This window comes from Sciurus vulgaris (assembly GCF_902686455.1).
Source record: "Sciurus vulgaris genome assembly, chromosome: 5".
Lineage (NCBI taxonomy): Eukaryota > Metazoa > Chordata > Mammalia > Rodentia > Sciuridae > Sciurus > Sciurus vulgaris.
Genome location: NC_136465.1, coordinates 81,411,562 through 81,433,456, shown reverse-complemented (window position 1 = coordinate 81,433,456; position 21,895 = coordinate 81,411,562). Strand labels below are relative to the sequence as shown.

Genomic DNA, 21,895 nt, shown 5'->3' with positions numbered 1-21,895 from the left:
TGGCAGTGTGCTGGGCTGTCCTTAGGTTTTTCTCAGGCCAGTACCCATATACTTTGTGCTATTTCATGCCACACTGAGATTTCACATGAACTATTTATGAATTGTTTTTAATAAGTCCATTAAGAGTTTGATTTCATGCATTAATTAACCTCATTATGGCATTTGGTGAAGTTCTTCAGCTTGTCAATTAGATTCTAACTTGACATTTAAGACCCTCTATAATTTAATTTTGTCTTTCCAGATCTTAACTTCTTCTGGTCTTTCCCTCTGCTGGTCCTCTCCATGTCTGAATGGACATGGTCAGTGCTGAATGGTCAGTGCTTCAGACATCTTTCTACTTTCTACTTTCTACAATTGATCCACAATACCTGTGCAGTTGTCCCTCTGTGTTCTTGGGTTCCACATCCATGGATTTAACCAATCACAGATTGAAAATCTTTGGGGGGAAAACAACTGCATCTGCACAGGACATGTGCAGACTCTTGTCATTATTCCTGAAACAATGTAGTATACTATTTACATAGCATTTACATCGTATTAGGTAATATAAGTAATTTAGAAAGACTTAAATAAAGTATTTGGGAAAATATGTGTAGGTTATATGGAAATACTGTGTCATTTTATATAAGGGATGTAAGTATTCAGATTTTGCTGTTTTTGAGGGTCCTGGAATCAGTCCCTCACAGATCCAAGGTATGACTGTACCCCATTCAAGCTTCAGATGATAGTTTTAGTTCTTATTATGGTTCCTTTTCAGAGTCCTTCTCTTTGGTTTTACTCCAAGCTATTTTATTTATTCTACTCGATCACATTTGATACCTCTATCTATCATTGATATTTGTGTAACTGCCCAATTGACAGTAGACTCTTCATCCCTCAATAAGGCTGCTTGCTCTTTATGCCTCAGAGGCCCTACAAAATACCTTGATGGTAATTTTTCAAAATAAATCAATATAACTTAATTTTTAGACAGTACAACTTGATTCAGTTTACCGTTAAAAATTATTTTGTAAAATCTCCTAAAAAGTTCCCTCATGCTGCAAATGTACTCCAAAAACCCTTTCTTAATACATTTGAGAAACCCAAGTAATCAATCTTTCATAAATTGCAAAATAAATACAATATAAATTAATGACATTTTACTATGACCTATAAAATGACACTGTGTAAGGAACATATGCAAATATTTTTCATCAAAAGATGCTAATAAACTAGTTACTGGATCCTAACTTTAGTTCTCTTAAAAATAGTGGTTCATTCATCAAATACTTATTGACCCTCTACATGTGTGAGACATGTGTTCTAGATGCTGGGGTTACATCAGGAAGAGAGAACTTTTTTTTTCCATGAGCGTACATTCTGGAGGAAAGAAACTTTACAATAAACATAGTAAGTAGGTAAGCAATTAGTATAATTTATTATATTACCCATTTATTATGGTTAAGTGCTGTGAAGAAAATAGGACAGAGACAGGGAATGTGTGCAGGGTGTAGGTTGTAATTACTTGTGTGATGGAGGTAGGCTTCTTCCAGATACAGACATCTGAACAAACACTTGAAGGAGGCTAAAGAAAGAGTCATTTGGATAGCTGGAGGAAAAGCAGCACATGTCGAAGCCACTGCCAGTACAAGTGTTATCTGTATGATTAGGGAATAGCAAAGAGACTGGTGTGGCTGGAGCACAGTGAATACTGGAAGTGTGTCAAAGTTACTCCTGACAGGAAGAGATCAAAACTTCACAAGCTATTACAACATCTTTATAAAGTTGTTGGCTTTTACTCTATAACGGAGTCACTAATAGGTTCTGAACAGAGTAGTTACATGATCTGACATATCTTATTTTAGATCATTTTAGCTCTTGTGTTGAAAATAGATTGTATTCCCGACAGAATAGAAGCATGGTTGGCATCAAAGATGGTAGCAGTTATATTTGTGTAACTGCCTAATTGAAGGTCTTAGAGCCACTAGAATTTTCTGCTTTATTGGATGGTGGGGGTGTGTGAAAGAGACAGATGTCAAGGAGACTGGGAGATGCACTTACCATTGGGAAGCCTGTGGGTAGAACAGGAGAAATTCAGTTTTGGACATGGCCAAGTTTGAGATGCCTGGTATACTTTCAAGTGGACATGTTGAGTAGGCAGATGGATATATGAATTCAGAATGAGGTCCCTCAAGGAGGGGGCATAAATGTGGGAGTTATTAACATAAAGACAGTATTTAATGTCATAAGAGTGGATAAAATTATTAAGAGCCAGGCATGGTGGCACATACCTGTAATCCCAGTTACTTGGAAGGCTAAGGCAGGAGGATGGCAAATATTCATGATACAAAGAGGTATTGAATGAATGTGATAGAACCAAATAAATAAAAACAGCTTGAAGTAAAACCAATGAGAAGGAATGAAATCAGGAGATTGTAGTAGTCAGGAAGCAAGTGGACAAAGTGTTTTCCAGGAAGAGGATGTGATCAAGTATGCCAAATGGTGCTGTAGGTCAAGGAAGATGGTGAGAATGGGTCATTGGGGGGCTGGGCTGTGGCTCAGTGGTAGAGCGCTTCCTGGCATGTGTGAGGCACTGGGTTTGATACTGAGCACCACATATAAATAAATAAAAATAAAAGATCCATTGAGAACTAAAAAAAAAAATGTTTAAAAAAAAAAAGAAAAAGAATTGGTCATTAAGTTGAGCAACGTGGAGAGTACTAGTGATCCCTGAGCAGTTTCGGGAGAATGGTGGGAATGAAAGCCTGAATGGAATGGATTCAGGAGATAAAAGGAATTGGAGAGAGCAAGTCGAGATAAGCAGCTCTTTCAAGAAGTTTTGCTACAAAGAATGACAAGACATGGAGTAATAGGTAGAAGAGGAGATGGAAAGTGAGAAAAGATATTTTTAAGATAGAGGGAAAGAGCGGCTTGTCAGTAGAGGAAAAGATCCAGCAGAATGGAAAATTGATACGGAGAGGGGAGAGAGAATAGCTAGAGCCGTATCCTTGAGTGAAAGGGGCTGGGATTTATTAAGTAAATGCCAGGATTGGCCATAGGAACATGAACAGGTTCATCTGTAGCAACAGGTGGAAAGGTAGAGTGTATAGATACATGTGCTGGTAAAAAAAAAAAAAAAGGATGGTAGAAGTCTATCAAAATTTGCTTCTGATTGTTTTACTTTTTCTAGTGTAGTAGGAAATATCATCCATCAGCTGAGAGTGAGGATGAGCAGGGACATGCAGAGAGTTTGAAGAAAAAGGGAAATGAATGGCCTAGGGAAATACTGTGATTGTGAGCATGAATTGAAAGTGAGATCAGGTAGCATTGGAGAGTGTTTTTCCTGTCCATGTTGAACTGCGCAGCTGCAAAGACAGACTAGGTGTAGAATTGGGCTTAACTAGGGTTGTAATTTTGCCAAGTGAGTGTGAATAGGTGATAAGGGGGCAAAGGAATGGAGAGTGAAAGCAAGGGAATGATTATAAGGACTGACTATAATTTCAGTTATGCAGGGAAAGCAGACAGACATAATGGGGATGGACTGAGACAAAGATGAGTAGGATTATCAGATTGTTGATCCTAGAGGATTGAAGAATTTCAAGACTAGTGGTGAGAGAGAGTGAACTGGAGAGAGAGGAATGGTCCAAGAGTAGGCTACATGAAATAAAGATTATGGAAGGGTTATGGTTATTAGTATTGAAAGAAGCCAGGGTAGACCTCATGAGAGTGAGCAGCTAAGCTAAGGAGTTCAAAGAAAAGGCCAAGGTGTCAGGATATTTGAAGCCCAGAAAAGGACTTATCAGTAGGAAGGCATGTATTACTAGACAATACAAAGTTAAGCTAAATATTAAACAGTGTAAGATGACTGTTCTCTGGAAGTTTGAAAATTATAATATTTAATTATGGAACAGAGTAAATACTCAGTTGTGTATGTTTTGTACAATATGTTGAAACAAAACTATGAAATATAAATATATGCTTTATAATTAAGGAATTGACATTCATCTGTGAATAAAAACAATCATCACATAAAATACTTATTTTTCAGAATTGTAGTTCAGTCTCAGTTGCACTATTAAAAACTTTAAGATGCCCTGTCAGACACTTGTATGTACATCATCAAAAAAATCAGTAACAATTAATCAAGAGGGCAAGTTAATAGAACAGTTATATGACACTTTAGAAACTTACTTCAGAGATGCAGTGACATCTCTTCCAAGTCTTCAGTAGGCTATCTTAGGCTCTTCTCTGCAGCTTACCTGCCTCCACCATTGGAAGAGTATACTTACCAGACATCAGTTGTTGAATGGCAGACCTGTTTGGGCCAGTGTGCTTGTTATATATATATATTTTTTTTAAATCTTTTTGTAGTTTTAGATGGACAGCAGTCAGCATATCTTTATTTTATTCTCTTATGTGGTGCTAAGGATCAAACCCAGTCTCTCACACATGCTAGGCAACACCCTGCCACTGAGCTATAGCCCCAGCACCATTGGGCTTGTTATTATAATTATGTACATTAATTAAAATATTGTGTACACTAATGAAATATGAAGGAAGAGTTCATTTTTATATGACTCAAGATAAATGTTTTGGAAAGACAAATTATTCCTTTTCTTTCAAGTTATTTGGGAATAAGGCAACTTTAAAATATTTGGAGAGTTGTCATACTCTAGAAAATCTCTGTATTGATATTGCTTCACAGGTTCTTGCTCTTTAAAAAATGGAAAATGTAAGTGGTAGCTGCATTTAGGTGTGATTTGCTTAAGAACTTTGGTCAGCTAACCCAGAAAAGAGTCAGTCCTGCATCAGAAATTAGTGAATTAAAGGACATTTATTTGTTTTAAATTAAAATAATGTTTCAAGTGTGTATCTTTTTTTTTTTTTTTTTTTTTTTTTTTTTTTTTTTTTTTGCAGTGCTGAGGAAAGAACCCAGGCCTTGTGCTTGCAAGGCAAGCACTCTACCAGCTGAGCTATCTCCCCAGCCCTGTGTAACATTTTTAATGATTTTTTTCTTTTAACTGACTTTTTCTTCTGATGATGTAACTGCCAATTTAGATGAAAAGGCATTTATTTATGTAATTTAATAGCCAAATTTTATATGATAGGATACTTTTTTTTCATTTTAAAAGATTTGTACTTGTTTTATCAAATCCCATTATATTTCAAAAAACTACTGGATAATCGATTTTGTAAATAAATCTTTCAAGTTAAAATTTCTATTAGTTATATTTGCTATTGTAATTTCTTTTTGGGGGGAGGTACTGGGAATTGAGCCTAGGGGACCCAAGGGTACTTTACCACTGAGCCACATCCCCAACCCTTTTTGTGTTTTATTTTGAGACGAGGTCTTGATTTGCTTAGGGCCTCACTAAGTTTCTGAGGCTGTCTTTGAACTTGTGATCCTCCTGTGAGCTTCCTGAGCCTCTGGAATTAGAGGTGTGTGCCACCATACCTGGCTCATTTCATTTTATTTAAAATTTTTTTCTATAAATAATGGACAGTGTCTCTCAACTTAAACACAATGTCTTTTTCTCCTCTTTTCCCAGTTACTTGAAATTCATCTTTTGAGATACATTGTTTTATGAGTGATTAAACAGCTTAGTAAACTTGGATTATTGATGTTCCTTAGGTCAGAACTGCTTCTTTCTCATGTCTTCTGCCTTTTTCAGCCATAACAGTGCCATTGCAGTTTGGTGATGGCAATAAGCAGCATGTCCATGAACATGCTTATAGGCATCCAGTTCTGATCCCAGAGAAGACACTGTTATAAACATGTCAGGAACACCAGCACTATAATGATTATGACTGCAGTTGAGGTGAAGAGAGAGAAAAAGAGGACAAAGTAGACAACTTGGATGAGTCGCTTCTCAAATAACCATCTAATGGCCTGAATCACTCACAAGTCTTCTCTAAGAAGTGCATAACCAGAATGTCATGCCTTTGCCTTCTAATTTATTATAGTTTAAAAGGATAGAAAAGAAATTAAAACTTTATATTCTAATAGTTCATTTAATTAAAAAAATACATATGTAGTCTATTTCTGATTTGCTTTAGAAGGATCTTAAGTTTAGCAGTATGGTGATGAATAGTGTAGATTCTAGAGATAAGAATGTTTGGATTTGAATCTTAATGTACCACTTGCTAGCTAGTCACACTAGCTTGTGAAAGTGAGACTTTGAAAAACACTAAGCAAACCTCAGTTTTCTCGGGAAAATGAGGATGATAATAGCATATCAAAAAGTGGGTATGAGGATTCAAGGAGACAGTCTATTTAAATGCTAATTACAGTACTTGGCACTTAGGCATTCTTTACATGTTTAGATATTATTTTCCTAAGATGTGGCACACAGCATTACATTAACAGTCCTTCTATAGAGGAGAGATGCTCAACAAATAGTTTTTGATAGAATATAGGTTGACATTTCCATAAAATACAGGTTTTTTAGGCTTTATGCAGAAGTGTACATTGTTATATTCTTTCTTTGATAAATGACATTTGATAGTCTTTACTGACATGCAACATGTTTTGTCCTTAAAATATCCTATCATCTTTGGATTATATATAGCATATAACATTGTAGTGTCATACCGGTGCTTGCCTCCCTCTCCCCAGCCCATATTTGTTTGTTTGTTTGTTTATTGGCAGGATCTTGGTAAGTTGCCCAGGCTGGCCTTGAATTTGTGATCCTCCTGCCTCCCAAGTAGCTGGGATTACAAGCATATACCACTGCACCCAGCAGTGTCACACCCTTTTCTTAGAAACTTCTAGAATATCTTCATTATTGACTCAGGTGAAACAGAATCTACTCTTTCGAGTATCAGGGATTGAACCCAGGAACTCATGGATGGTAGGCAACCACTCTACCACTAAGCTACATCCAAAGCCCTTTCAAAAAAAAATTTTTTTTGAGGCAGAGTCTTACTGGGTTGCCAGGGCTAGTCTTGAACTTGAGATCCTCCTGCCCCAGCCTCCTATATCATTGGGATTACAGACATGTAGCACTGCACCTAGCTTCCCTTACTTTAAGTTTAACAAATCTACAGTAACAAATCTATAGTATTGTTCTTTTCTCAAAGGACCACTGGTGAAGAAGTCCTCAAAGGCCAGTTTAACTCAGTGGCCAGCCTACTTTAGTTCTTACCTGGGAGATACTGAACTTATTTCTGGGCCATATGATTAATTGAATGGTACTAGATAAACTTGGTATAGCTTTGGTTCACCTGCAGAAAAACAGATGTAACCTTTACCACAAGTACAAAAGTTTAGAAGTTGTGGTTAAACATCGTTAAAGTCTCCATAAGGGCTAGCAGGTGTTGCTCATGGGTCGAGTGTTTCCCTAGCATGCACGAGGCCCCTGAGTTCAGTCCTCAGCAGTGCAAAAAAAAAAAAAAAAAAAAAAAAAACCAAATTCAAAGGTCTTCATAGCCATTATTAACGTAACAGAAGCATAGGTGACCACCAGAAGACTTGGGCTCTGGCATAGCTGAAGGGTGTTGCTCAATCTAAGAAGCCCACCTAGTTCCAAAAACTGTTTCTTAACATTGTCATCTCAACAATAAGGGTTGTATGCAAAATCTATATTCTGTCCACCTCTTATGTAAAATGAAATATATTGTGCCAAATGTGTTAAATGAATACATTAGAGAACTCGCATGTTTCAGCTGCTTTTTAGGTAGTTGAAAAGGATTTGTAGTAAAGTTAACATTCCAAGAAAAGAAAGAAATGACCAAGGTTGCTTAGAATAAGAGGCTTGTAACATTTCCTGAAAGGCAACAATGGAATAACTAAAGAAGTGGGGTTGTTTAGGCTTGTCTGGTAAATGGTAGATGGGATATCAAAAGAACAGATTGGTAGGTAGTGCAACTACATAGTTGGTGCTAAAGGCAGAAAAACAACTAAACATCTCATTCTACTTCACTACTTAATAGGGAGACTAGAGTTAGTGATGACACTGGCATGCGCTGTACTAATGATGTGAGCAAAGTACTTTGAAAGGGCAGAAATTGGAATCATTAATTATGCATCAGTGGGAAGGAGTTAATAGATAAGGTTGGTTAAACAAAGTAGGAAAAGTGTGAAGAGAGCCGTCAGGAAAAGGGACAGGGTCTTCTAAACATAGGAGTGGTGTAAACAGAAGCATAGAAGGTGAGTGTACATGTGATACTGGGTGGTTGTATGGGACAGGAGCAGGAAATGAGACAATAAAATTAGAAGAGTGTAGATAAAGCAGTTATCTTGTACTTAATTATAAGAAAAATTGCTATAGCTGGGTATGGTGGCACATGCTACAGGGGAGGCTGAGAGGCAGGAGGATCACTTGAGCTTAGAGTTTGAATCCAGCCTGGGCAGCACCATGAGACCCTGTCTCAATAAAAGAAAAAAGACAACTGTAGTTGTTAAGAATATGGTTTGGGGTGGGGGATCATGAACTGAAATTGAATTCTATTGATGTAAGAATTTGTTGGGATGAACCCAACTACTATATATAGCCATAACACTTTAATAAAAAAGTAAAAAATTATTTAAAAAATATGGTTTGGAGAGAAAAGCACTGTAAACTTCAAGTTCTCTGGTAGCTTTTTAAGTTATTTTAATGAGTATTGATCACTGAGCAGTGAATAAGAATAGAGAGAAGATAAATGGAAGAGGCAATACCAAAAAATCTGGCAGCCATTTGGAAGGGGGTTACAAGGAAGAGAAAAGAGCCAGATGATCTTACTTTCTAGTTCAGCTGAATGGATGAATGTTATTACCATAAACCAATTTGGGGATTATAGAGAGGAAACAAGAGGTTGAGGTAGAGAAAGAAGAAAGATGTATTTAGTTTCTGACATTCTGAATTTGAAGGGCCTGTGGAACATCCTAATATTCAGTAGGTAGCCAGAAATTGAAGAGGAGATACAAACTCACACACCATGCACACCATAAACACACCCAGCACCATGTAGAGCAGATAATTAAAACTACAGAAAGAAATACAGCCTTCAAAAAGAATGAGTTCTAGAAGAATGCCTAGAACTATATCTTAGAGAAATACCAGCATATTTAGTGTGGGAAGAAAATGTTCTTATGTATGCACATATTCTAAAGTTATATAAATGGTCATTTTACTTTGTATTCTTTGTTCCATTTTTCTCTCTAGCAATGGAGATGAGAGAGGTTTGGCTATATTAATCATGCATAATTTTCAGGAGTATGGTACTATTTAATTTTTTTTAAATATTTTTTTAGTTGTCAATGAACCTTTATTTATATGCAGTGCTGAGAACTGAACCCAGTACCTCACTCATGCTAGGCAAGTACTCTACCATTGAGCAACAACCTCAGTTCCTGTACTATTTTAAATAGCCTTTTTTTTTCCCCCCCTTAAAATTCTTTTCCTCCTCTCCAGACTGTCATTTTGCTGGGGTTTTGGAATAATTATTTTAAGTAAACTGATTATTTTTATCATAACATTAATCTTTCAAAATTACCATGTTATCTATCATATTGTTGGTAACTTCAGTTGTTTTTCCCTCTTTAGGAGCTGATGCAACAGAACGGAATTGGTTATGTGTTAAATGCCAGCAATACTTGTCCAAAGCCTGACTTTATCCCCGAATCTCATTTCCTGCGAGTGCCTGTCAATGATAGCTTCTGTGAGAAAATTTTGCCATGGTTGGACAAATCAGTGGATTTCATTGGTAAGTAGCTCAAGTAGCATTAGTCTTTTGGGTTATAGTCTCATCTGTAGGCATAGCCCCTCTCTCTTCTTTTTATCTTTAAAGGAAAGGAATCTGTTACAGAGATTTCAAAAGTCAAAAAACATGTTGCTTTCTCATTTAGCTGTCAAGGTGGTGTACGTGCTGTGCTTCTCCTAAGGGACTGGTCTTGTAAGACCTGTTAGCTAACTTTTAATAGTACCAAGGTTAAGCCTCACAGGATCTGTGATTATGAGTTGCAAGTATTTAAAAATTAGTTAAGCTCTTGGAATTAAATCTTACACAACTTTTTCAAATCCTGTAAAATACTTTAGGAAACTTTGGTGATATTCCCTATTGTCTTGTTGCTGTTTTCCCCAGAGAAAAGTCAAATCTGGTAGGGGGGGAAATCCTAGTACATTTATTTAAAGTCTCTTATATGTCACAAGATGTTGGAACCTCAATCCATGTGTCAATAATTCCAAGTAGTTATGGGTCTAATCAAATTCATACACATTGTTTCCTGCTCCACATTTTGCTTCCTGGGCCTGTTCAGAGTTTCTGTGAGTCCTTATTGCTTTTGTGACCTTTTGATTCCGCAGGATCAGGTATGCTGGTGGTAATTGGTGATACGTGTTTAAAGTGTAGTTTGTGTGGAGAGGCTGAACAGAGGAGAAAACTGTTCACTCATGAGCAGCGTAATAGGGTGTCGACCCTTAATGTCCATATTTGTTGTCTACTGGCAGTCACACATGTTTGAACACTTTAATCCATATCGAAATACTCTGAATTACTGTAGTTAAAAATAAAAGAACCAGTTTCTTTAAAAAAGCAAAATAATGCAAATTAAGTCTCAACTATATTTTCCCATCTAGGAGAGGGATTTTCTAGGTAATGCTTTTGGAACTTTGGGTAATTCAGAAATAGTTTTCTTTTTTCAAGATTTCCAGATTGCCAAGAGTTTTCATAATCAATTAGGATGCATTCTGTGAAATAGCTGAAGATAAATGACCATGACTATTCACATTAATCATGGAGAAAATTCCCCAAATTAATACTCTATCATTATACTTCTAGGAAATGTTGTCAGCATAGCATTTTCTTTTGAAAAATAATAATTATGATTAATGTTACCATTGCATGTCACATTGATCCAGAGACATTTCACTTTAATTTCAGCTAAAAGTATGATTTCAGGATCTGTCATAAGAGAAACTGATTCTGTTAAGTCAGAATGCCTACATTTAGGAGGAATTCATAAAAAAGAGAATATGAGTAGCTTTACTCCCAATTTATTTTCTTCTTTCATGGGCGATATTAGGATCTTGATGTCACTTTTCATTTATGCAAAAGGACTTACCATGTTCCAGTTGGTTACATATACACATATAAACACATACTTATTTGCTTGGTCCTATTTATGTTTTTTTTTTAATTTTTTAAAATTTATTTTTATTGTAAACAAATGGGATACATATTGTTTCTGTTTCTACATGGAGTAACAGCATACCATTTGCATATTCATAAATTTACATAGAGTAATGATGTTTGATTCATTCCATTATTTTTTCCTTCCCCCCCACCCCTCCCACCTCTTTTTTCCCTCTATACAGTCCCTCCTTCCTCCATTCTTGTCCCCCTCCCACCCCCCATTAAGTGTCATCATCCGCTTATCAGTGAGAGCATTCCTCTTTTGGATTTTTGAGATTGGCTTATCTCACTTAACATGATATTCTCCAATTTCATCCATTTGCCTGCAAATGCCATAATTTTATTATTCTTTATAGCTGAGTAATATTCCATTGTATATATATATACCACAGTTTCTTTATCCATTCATCAATTGAAGGGCATCTAGGTTGGTTCCATAGTCTGGCTATTGTGAATTGAGCCGCTATGAACATTGATGTGGCTGTATCTCTGTAGTGTGCTGATTTTAAGTCCTTTGGGTATAGGCCAAGGAGTGGGATAGCTGGGTCAAATGGTAGGTCCATTCCAAGTTTTCTAAAGAATCTCCACACTGCTTTCCAGAGTGGCTGCACTAATTTGCAGTCCCACCAGCAATGCATGAGTGTACCTTTGTCCCCACATCCTCTCCAACACCTATTGTTGCTTGTGTTCTTGATAATCGCCATTCTAATTGAGGTGAGATGGAATCTTAGTGTAGTTTTGATTTGCATTTCTCTTATTACTAGAGATGTTGAACATTTTTTCATATATCTGTTGATTGCTTGTACATCTTCTTCTGTGAAGTGTCTTCATTTCCTTAGCCCGTTTGTTGATTGGGTCATTTGTTTTCTTAGTGTAGAGTTTTTTGAGTTCTTTATATATTCTGGAAATTAGTGCTCTATCTGAAGTATGAGAGGCAAAGATATTCTCCCACTCTGTAGGCTCTCTCTTCGCATTGCTGATAGTTTCCTTTGCTGAGAGAAAGCTATTTAGTTTGAATCTATCCCAGTTATTGATTCTTGCTTTTATTTCTTGTGCTATGGGAGTCCTGTTAAAGAAGTCTGATCCTAAGCCAACAAGGTGAAGATTTGGACCTACTTTTTCTTCTATAATTTGCAGGGTCTCTGGTCTGATTCCGAGGTCCTTGATCCATTGTGAGTTGAGTTTTGTGCAGGGTGAGAGATAGGGGTTTAGTTTCATTCTGTTGCATATGGATTTCCAGTTTTCCCAGCACCATTTGTTGAAGAGGCTATCTTTTCTCCATTGCGTATTTTTGGCACCTTTGTCTAGTATTAGAAAATTGTATTTGTTTGGGTTTGTGTCCGTGTCCTCTATTCTGTACCATTGATCTACCTGTCTATTTTGGTGCCAATACCATGCTGTTTTTGTTACTATTGCTTTGTAGTATAGTTGAAGTTCTGGTATTGTGATACCCCGTTTCATTCTTCCTGCTAAGGATTGCTTTAGCTATTCTGGGTTTCTTATTCTTCCAGATGAATTTCATGATTGCTTGCTCTATTTCTGTGAGGTAAGTCATTGGGATTTTAATTGGAATTGCATTGAATCTGCATAGCACTTTTGGTAGTATGGCCATTTTGACGATATTAATTCTGCCTATCCAAGAACATGGGAGATCTTTCCATCTTCTAAGGTCTTCCTTAATTTCTTTCTTCAGTGTTTTGTAGTTTTCATTGTAGAGATCTTTTACCTCTTTGGTTAGATTGATGCCCAAGTATTTTATTTTTTTTTTGAGGCTATTGCAAATGGAGTTGTTTTCCTCATTTCCCTTTCAGCTGTTTCATCGCTTGTGTATAAAAATGCTGTAGATTTATGCGTGTTGATTTTATAGCCTATTTTGCTGAATTTTATAGCTATTTTGCTGAATTCATTGATGAGGTCTAGAAGTTTTCTGGAGGTTTTTGGATCCTTTAAATATAGAATCATGTCATCCGCAAATAGTGACAGCTTAAGTTCCTCTTTTCCTATTCGTATCCCTTTAATTTCTTTAGTCTGCCTAATTGCTCTGGCTAGAGTTTCGAGGACAATGTTGAATAGAAGTGGTGAAAGAGGACATCCCTGTCTTGTTCCTGTTTTTAAAGGGAATGGTTTCAGTTTTTCTCCATTAAGAATGATGTTGACCATGGGCTTAGCATAAATAGCTTTTACAATGTTCAGGTATGTTCCTACTATTCCTTTTTTTTTAGTGTTTTCAGCACGAAGGGGTGTTGGATATTGTCAAATGCTTTTTCTGTGTCAATTGAAATAACCATATGATTCTTTTTTTTTTTTTTTTTTTAGTTAAACAATGCTTTTATTGCTTGAATACATACACAAATTTATGCCACCAGGGCAGAGGCTGTGGATGACTCATATTTCCAATTTGGCGGAAGGACCCGCTTGGTCTTATAGTATCGAGCCAATCGGTGAATTCGGCTCTCTATCAGAATCAGGCGGAATTTAGCATCCTTATCCTTCTATTCCTCTCAAGATGCTTTCGAACAGCAACTGCTTTCTTAATTAAATGATAGAGATCCTCAGGAAGATCAGGAGCAAGTCCTTTGGACTTCAGGATTCTCAAGATTTTATTGCCAGTCACAAAACGTACTTGTGCAACACCATGTGAATCCCTCAGTATCACACCAATTTGTGAGGGAGTCAGACCCTTCTTGGCCAGTTTATAAATCTGCTCCTTTACGTCGTCAGACGTCAACTTCAACCAGGTGGGGACGCTGCGGCGATAGGGCAGAGCCGACTGGGATAGGCCCTTCCTTCAGATCCTAATCTAATCTCGGGAGAGCCATTCTCCACCCAATTCTAAACACTCCAGCCACAGTCCTTTCTGATTCTGCAAAATTAACAAAGTGTTTCTTTTGGAGCTTTTCCTCTTGCTTTTGCACTGCTTAAATACTATTCCCCAAAATCTCAGGTCTGGCTTTCAGATACTGATCTCCAATATCATCTTGGGCCTTCCCCCAAAAGTCTCATCTGAAGGAGTCTATTTCCCCATGCAGTAAACTACTACTACTATTTTTATTATTATTATTTTAATATGGTAGTGTAATAGGAGTTCACTTGATGCTTTGTCTATATCCCTTCCATATGATTCTTATCCTTAAGTCTATTGACATGATGGATTACGTTTATTGATTTACGGATGTTAAACCATCCTTGCATTCCAGGAATGAACCCCAGTTGATCGTGGTGCACAATTTTCTTAATGTGTTTTTGGATACGGTTTGCCAATATTTTGTTAAGGATCTTAGCATCTATATTCATCAAGGTATTGGTCTAAAATTTTCTTTCCTTGATGTGTCTTTTCCTGGTTTGGATATGAGGGAGATATTAGCTTCATAGAATGAGTTCGGTAGGGTACCCTCGTTTTCTATTTCCTGGAATACTTTGAGAAGTATTGGAATGAGTTCTTCTTTGAAGGTCTTGTAGAACTCGGCTGAGAATCCGTCTGGTCCTGGGCTTTTCTTGGATGGTAGATTTTTAATGGCTTGTTCTATTTCATTGCTTGGTATTGATCTGTTTAAATCGTGTATGTCCTCCTGGTTCAGTTTGGGAGGAGCATATGTCTCTAGAAATTTGTCAATGTCTTCGGTACTTTCTATTTTGTTGGAATACAGATTTTCAGAGTAGCTTCTCATTATGTTCTGTATCTCAGTGGTGTCTGTCGTGATATTTCCTTTTGCATCATGTATTTTAGTAATTTGAGTCTTCTCTCTCCTTCTCTTTGTTAGTATGGCTAAGGGTTTATCTATTTTGTTTACTATCTCAAAGAACCAACTTTTTGTTATGTCAATTTTTTGAATAGTTTCTTTTGTTTCAATTTCATTGATTTCAGCTCTGATTTTAATTATTTCCTGTCTTCTACTACTTTTGCTGTTATTCTGTTCTTCTTTTTCTAGGGCTTTGAGCTGTAATGTTAGGTCATTAAATTGTTGACTTTTCATTCTTTTCTGGAATGCGCTCCATGCAATGAATTTTCCTCTTAGTACCGCTTTCATAGTGTCCAGAGATTTTCATATGTTGTATCATCATTCTCATTGACCTCTAAGAATTTTTTAATCTCCTCCCTGATGTTTTTTGTTATCCATGTTTCATTCAATAGCATATTATTTAATCTCCAAGTGTTGGAGTAATTTTCTTTTTTTACTTTGTCATTGATTTCTACTCTCAGTCCATTATGATCTGATAGAACACAAGGCAGTATCTCTATTTTTTTGCATTTCCTAAGGGCTGCTTTGTGGCATAACATATGGTCTATTTTCGAGAAGGTTCCATGTGCTGCTGAGAAGAAAGTGTATCCGCTCGTTGATGGATGGAATATTCTATATATGTCTATTAAGTCTAGGTTATTGATTGTGTTATTGAGTTCTAAGGTTTCTTTGGTTGGATTTTGTTTGGAAGATCTATCTAGAAGTGACAGCAGTGTGTTAAAGTCGCCCAGAATTATTGTGTTGTGGTCTATGTGATTCTTGAAATTGAGAAGGATTTTTTTGATGTACAGGGATGCACCATTGTTTGGGGCATAAATATTTGCTATCGTTATGTCTTCCTGATTTATGGTTCCCTTAAGCAGTATGAAATGTCCTTCTTTATCCCTTCTGACTCACTTTGGCTTGAAGTCCACTTTATCTGATATAAAGATGGAAACCCCCGCTTTTTTACTGGGTCCATGTGCGTGGTAGGTTTTTTCCCATCCTTTCACCTTTAGTCTGTGGATGTCTTTTTCTATGAGATGAGTCTCTTGCAGGCAGCATATTGTTGGGTCTTTCTTTTTAATCCATTCTGCCAGTCTATGTCTTTTGATTGATGAGTTTAGGCCATTAACATTCAGGGTTATTATTGAGATTTGATTTGTATTCCCAGTCATTTGGCTTATCTTTGCTTTTTAAGTTGGCTCGGTTTCTCCTTTATTTGGCTATTCCTTTAGGATAGTTCCTCCCTTTGCTGACCTCCATTGTTGTTTTTCATTTCCTCCTCATGGAATATTTTGTTGAGAACATTCTGTAGCGCAGGCTTTCTATTTGTAAATTCTTTTAACTTTTGTTTATCATGGAAGGATTTTATTTCATCTTCAAATCTGAAGGTTAGTTTTGCTGGGTATAGGATTCTTGGTTGGCAACCATGTTCTTTCAGAGCTTGAAATATGTTGTTCCTGGCCCTTCTAGCATTTAGAGTCTGGGTTGAGACGTCTGCTGCTATCCGTATTGGTCTCCCCCTAAATGTAATCTGATGCTTTTCTCTCGCGGCCTTCAAAATCCTATCTTTATTTTGAATGTTAGGCATTTTCATTATAATGTGCCCTCGTGTGGATCTGTTGTGATTCTGTGCATTTGGTGTTCTGTAAGCCTCTTGTATTTGATTTTCCATTTCATTCCTCAGGTTTGGGAAATTTTCTGATATTATTTCATTGAATAGGTTGTTCATTCCTTTGGTTTGTATCTCTGTGCCTTCCTCAATCCTAATAATTCTTAAATTTCATCTTTTCATGATGTCCCATAGTTCTTGGACATTCTGTTCATGATTTCTTACCATCTTCTCTGTTTGGGTGACTTTATTTGCAAGATTAAACATTTTGTCTTCATTGTCTGAGGTTCTATCTTCCAAGTGGTCTAGTCTTTTGGTGATGCTTTCCATTGAGTTTTTTATTTGGTTTATTGTCTTCATCATTTCAAGGATTTCCGTTTGGTTTTTTTTTTGAGAATCTCTATCTCTTTGTTGAAATGATCTTTTGCTTCCTGCAGGTGCTCTTTCAGCTTATTGGTATTATCATTCATTGCCTGCAGTTGCTCTCTTATCTCATCCTTTGCTTCACGAATCATCTTAATCATGTATAATCTGAAGTCCTTTTCTGACATTTCTTCTAACATACTGTCATTGGATTCTATTACTTTGGAATCTAGATTTGTTTGGATCATTTTCTTCCCTTGTTTTTTCATGTTGTTCATGTATCTTCCCCTCTAGCGCTGCAGATCTGGGGTATTGCAGATTTCCCCCTATAGGCTTATAGTGGCCCTATAGGTGTCCAAAACCCTTTCTTTAAGGGGAGATCAATATTAGCAGTACCCAAATCAGACACTGTGCAATCCTAGACCAAATAGCCCCTATGGGGACAATAACATCATGTAAATAAGGGAGAAAGTGACTCTGAGGGAACAGGTAAACAGAAGGAAAAGAAAGCAAGAAAGGTAAAGAAATAAAAACTTAAATTTTTTTTTAAAAAAGGAGAAAAAAGAAAATCTACTGTATAATAGTCATATACTAATGAAACCTCCCAGTGTTCAGTAGCCTGATGTATGCGAGGTACCTCACAATGAGCTTCAAGCCTCCAGCTGGCTCTCGGGATGGGATTTGCCCCACCCAAAGATTGGAGCTGTGGCTTCCAGGATTATTCAAGATGGCTGATCTGGCTTCCAAATGTGTTGGCAAATGGGTTCTGCAGCTCAGGGGTGGACGTGGTCAGCTGGAGGTCCTGGAGACAGGATGCAGTTGGTCCGGCAGTGGTCCTAGAGGTCGGGTGTGTTTGGTGTGGTTGTGGGATCCAGGAGGCCAGGTGCAATCAGTTGGTCTGGGTTCCCGGTGATAGGGCACAGTCAGTTGGTCTGGGGGTCTTGGCGGCAGGGAGCAGTCAGTTGATGTGAGGGCCCCAGAGGCAGGGAGTGATCGGTTGGGCTGAGGAATCCTGGAGACGGGACTTAGTCAGTCCGGTTAGGGGTCCTACAGGGCCTGGCTGTTGTCTCAAAATGGCGGCAGCCCCGTGTAATCAAACCTGCAGGTACTGTAACAGTGAACTTCCAGGCGACAGCAGGCAGCTGGTTCTGCACTGGTGGTTGCGGTCAATCTGCTGGCAGCTGTCGGAAGATCAGGAGGTGTACCTCGAGCATTGGGTGATGGATAGGGGTAAGGCAGGCGATGGACAAGCGAGAGGCAGGCAAATGGCGGATGATAGACACCTGAGAGTGAGCAATCTGCTCTCAAAAAAGGCGTTGATATGCTGGCAGATTGCAGGTGATCACAGCAGACAAATGGGGTAAAGAGCAGGGGATGGATAAGCAGCAAAAACTGCCTCACCGAGAAACAGATATCCTCTGCTTGAATCCGGCGTTGTGGAGCAACATGGAATGCAGCCTCCCTCTAGACCGCCATCTTGGATCCCCGCTTGGTCCTATTTAGTAGAGCCACTGCCCTATCTCACTCAAATAATGGAAGGCAAAAAACTCATTTTTTTCATATTCACTGTAATTGCTGTTTGTTTTCTCCATGGTAGTTTTTGTCGTGGTTAGTCATGGTAGATTATGTAATTTGAAGATGTACCCCTATACCTAGACACTGTATCTTGAAGGCTCATAGGATTTTCTCTTTTTGTTATTTAGATTAAATTTCAGTAAGTCTCTGGGTTTGGTGGAAGAATTTGGGTTTTCATGGAGTTTTATCTTTTATTTTTAGTCAGTGTAGGCAGTAGTAGCAAAATTTGCCTGTTTGTGTTGTGGGGTTCTCATGAGGTGCCCTCTAGTGCATCTGACTGCTTATTATAAAGTCCCTGCTCCCTCCTGCCTGTCTCTTTGCCTCCTCTCCGGTCTCCCTCACACCAAACTCATGACTGCACCAAGACAAGGTAGGGAGGTGATTAAGATCATGCATGTATCAGCAACACCCCCCCACCAAAAAAAAAAAAAAAAGATCATGTACTTTAAAGCCACACTGTCAGTATTTGAGTCTAGCTTTCCTTAGTTAATAGTTAAGTGGTTTGGGGTAAGTTGGTTAAAACTTGTTTGCCTGACTGAGGATTGCAAGTTTGAGGCTGTCCTTGGCAACTTCGTAAGACTCAAAGAAAAAAGGGCAGGGGATGTAGCTTACTGGTGGAGCAGCCCTGGGTTCAACCCCCAACATGGGGGTCATGCTTGTGTGCCTTTTTCCTGAACTGGAATATTTTAATAATTGTAATGAGAATTTCCTCCTTTCATGTGCCTCCCTCCCTAGAGCCATATTCTGTGGCCTCACTTTGTTATTACCACCTTTCTTCTTAGCCTTATAATTCCTCATTTTCATGAAGTCCTTACCATTCATTTGTGACCCTCTCTCCCCTTTTTTAGCCTAGATTTTATTCCTGATTTTCTGCAGTACTAATGTGCTGTATACATTTCCATTGTCACCATCACTGCTGTTCCCTATTCAGGAACTTGTAAGAGTCTCCTTCATTTCCTACATAAAAATTGTGTCTTTTAGCTTAACATTCCCAAGAGACCCTCCTGCAGCTGCTCCCCACCTGTGAAATCTCCTGGTTATTTCCCACACAGCTCCTGAGTGCCAGCCAAGGGAGGCTGTTTTCTGTGCACTGAGTTCAGCCTATCGTAGGGCTTTCCTGCACACATTTCCCTTCTCTCTTGTCAGGTCTGTGTGTATGTCTTCCTTTGCTTTAAGCCTCAGTTTAGCACTCATGTATGCCAAGACCTGTGTGCTAATGAACCCCACTCCAGTATAAACAATTTTTAATTTGATTTTTAAAAATACATCAAGAGAGTTGTGGTTATAAAAACAATGTTTGGAAAACAGAAAACCTATAACCTCATTACCATAATGTATATGTTACTGTCATTGTTTTATTTCCTTCCAGCCTTCTTCAATTTTTTTTTTTTTTTTGTATTGGGGTCATGAATCCAGGGACACTTAACCACTGAGCCACATCCCTAGCCTTTTTTATTTGAGACAGGGTCTTGCTAAGTTGCTATAGCTGGTCTTGACCTTGCAATCCTCCTGCCTCAGCCTCTGGAGTTAATGGGATTAAAGGCATGAGCTCCCATGTCCAGCCCTTTTTCAAAACTTTTATGAGGATTTCTTTTTAAAATATTTATCAATCTGCCAGTATTAACTGTATATGTATTGTGTCTAGTATTTTAGAAGCAAGACCCTTCTAGGTCCTCATAGTCTAGTTTTCCAAGTGAGACTATGATCAACATTAAGAACCTTAAGCCTACTTCTAGTAAGTATTTGGAGCAGTTTACAATAAGAGATTGGGATAAAAAGATGCATATATTCATATACACATTAAAATGGGACAGATGAAACAGCAAGAATCAAGTAATTTCGGACTAGGAAAGGTGCAATAACTGATTGAAAATCTGAATTACTGTTTTGTGAAAAAAATTAGATTCTAGCAGCCAAGGCAAAAGGGGGAATACAGAATAGTATAGGGTAAACACTGTACAGGAGAGCAAAGAGAACTGTGTAGGTAAGAGACTATATGTATACAGGTTTATTATTATTTTGTATAGCACTTGGTTCTTTATTTCAGTGTTGCATTGTTCTCATTTGTTATTGTTTTACTGTTTGGTTTTCCTATCTAGAAGGGAAGCTGCTTGATGCCTATTCATCCTAGGTTGTTTGGTACATAATTAATGAATAAATCACATACAGGAGAAATGTGAAATATTTGTAACATAGTGAGACTGGAGTAGATTTTTGTTTTTCAGCTGCTGGAGCTGATTTCTTACATACCTCTTAATTTTAATAATTTTAACATAAGTTTTGGTAAACTTTTGGTAGTTTTCAACTACAACAAAAATGAAAGGGAAGAATGTAACTCCCTAGCATTAGCTTTATTGTGAAGCACACATGTAATTATTTAGAATTGAGGGACTCATAGTATTGCATATAGAATGTTGGTTGCTTCCAGGCTGTGTGGGATAACTTCATCTATTCCACATGTAAGTTTTTTTAAGCCCTTCAACAAATGAGAAATGACAGCACTAACGAAGTGTCTGTGGGTCCTTCTGCCATGTTTGGGGGAATTAAGTAATGTGATAAGACAGTCACTCCTGGATGTTGAGGAAGGGATAAAAGTTCTCTTGATTTTAAAGTGACCTGGTAAACCTGATCTGGCTGTGCATGGTTTTCTTTAAATTCAGCAAATAAAGTTGACACATTTTATGACACAGAAAAATTTCCTAAAGAAAAAGAGAACTCATGAATTTAATTATTATTTGTGTGTGTGTGTTATGGGGATTGAACCTAGGGCTCATGCATGGTAGGCAAGTACTCTTGCACTGAGCTACATCCTCAGTCCTTTAAAAAATTTTTATTTCAGGACTGGGAATGTAGCTCAGGGGCAGAGCACTTTCCTAGTATGTGTGAGGCACTGGGTTTGATACTTAGAACCACATAAGAATAAACAAAGGCATACTGTCCATCTACAGCTATTAAAAAAAAATCTAAAAAAATTTTTTTTTAATTTTGAGACAGGGTCTCACTAAATTGACTTGAACTTGGGACCTTCCTGCCTTCCATGTAGATGGTTTTTTTGTTTGTTTGTTTTGTGGTGCTTGGGATTGAACCCAGGGTCTTGTGCTTGCAAGGCAAGCACTCTACCAACTGAGCTATATCCCCAGCCCTCCCATGTAGATGGGATCAGAAGTCTATACTCCCATGCCTGTCAAACCTCAGAATTTTAAAAATAATTTGGGCTGAGATGTAGATCAGTGGCCAATTGCTAGCTTTGACTGCTTAAGGCTCTGGGTTTAATTTCCAGCACAGCAAAAAAGAAAAGGTCTGGCATCTTGCATTGTGATCTAGTCTCTCTCCCTCATCCCCCTCTTTTCTCATTGGTAAGGTATGTCATATATATATTTGAAAAGCAAACAGATTTAAAAAAAAATTATCTCATATAATTGGGGGAAAAACTGGTGTCATAACATGAGTAAACAAAATAGTAATTGTATTTTAGGTGTGGAGTTCTGGGTGGTTCTTATTTCCTTTATATACTTTTCTGTATTTCTGA

General features: G+C 37.6%; 1 protein-coding gene, 1 long non-coding RNA gene and 1 pseudogene across 5 annotated transcripts in view; 2 read left to right on the top strand and 1 right to left on the bottom strand.

Annotated features, from left to right (window-relative positions):
- The window catches only part of DUSP16 (dual specificity phosphatase 16), an 87,545-nt gene that overhangs the window by 60,955 nt on the left and 4,695 nt on the right, over positions 1 to 21,895 (top strand). For all 3 annotated transcript variants that reach the window (XM_079140037.1, XM_079140038.1, XM_079140039.1), the window contains one exon: positions 9,507 to 9,666. In XM_079140037.1, coding sequence (XP_078996163.1) covers positions 9,507 to 9,666 — 160 coding nt within the window. The remainder of the gene's footprint in view (positions 1 to 9,506; positions 9,667 to 21,895) is intronic.
- Positions 9,674 to 21,665, top strand: LOC306661240. Its single transcript, XR_013763838.1, has 2 exons — positions 9,674 to 11,085; positions 18,295 to 21,665. It is a non-coding gene; the product is annotated as an uncharacterized lncRNA (long non-coding RNA).
- On the bottom strand, positions 13,387 to 13,882 carry LOC306662253 (small ribosomal subunit protein uS15-like; annotated as a pseudogene). The gene has a single exon. The product of its transcript is annotated as a small ribosomal subunit protein uS15-like (transcript).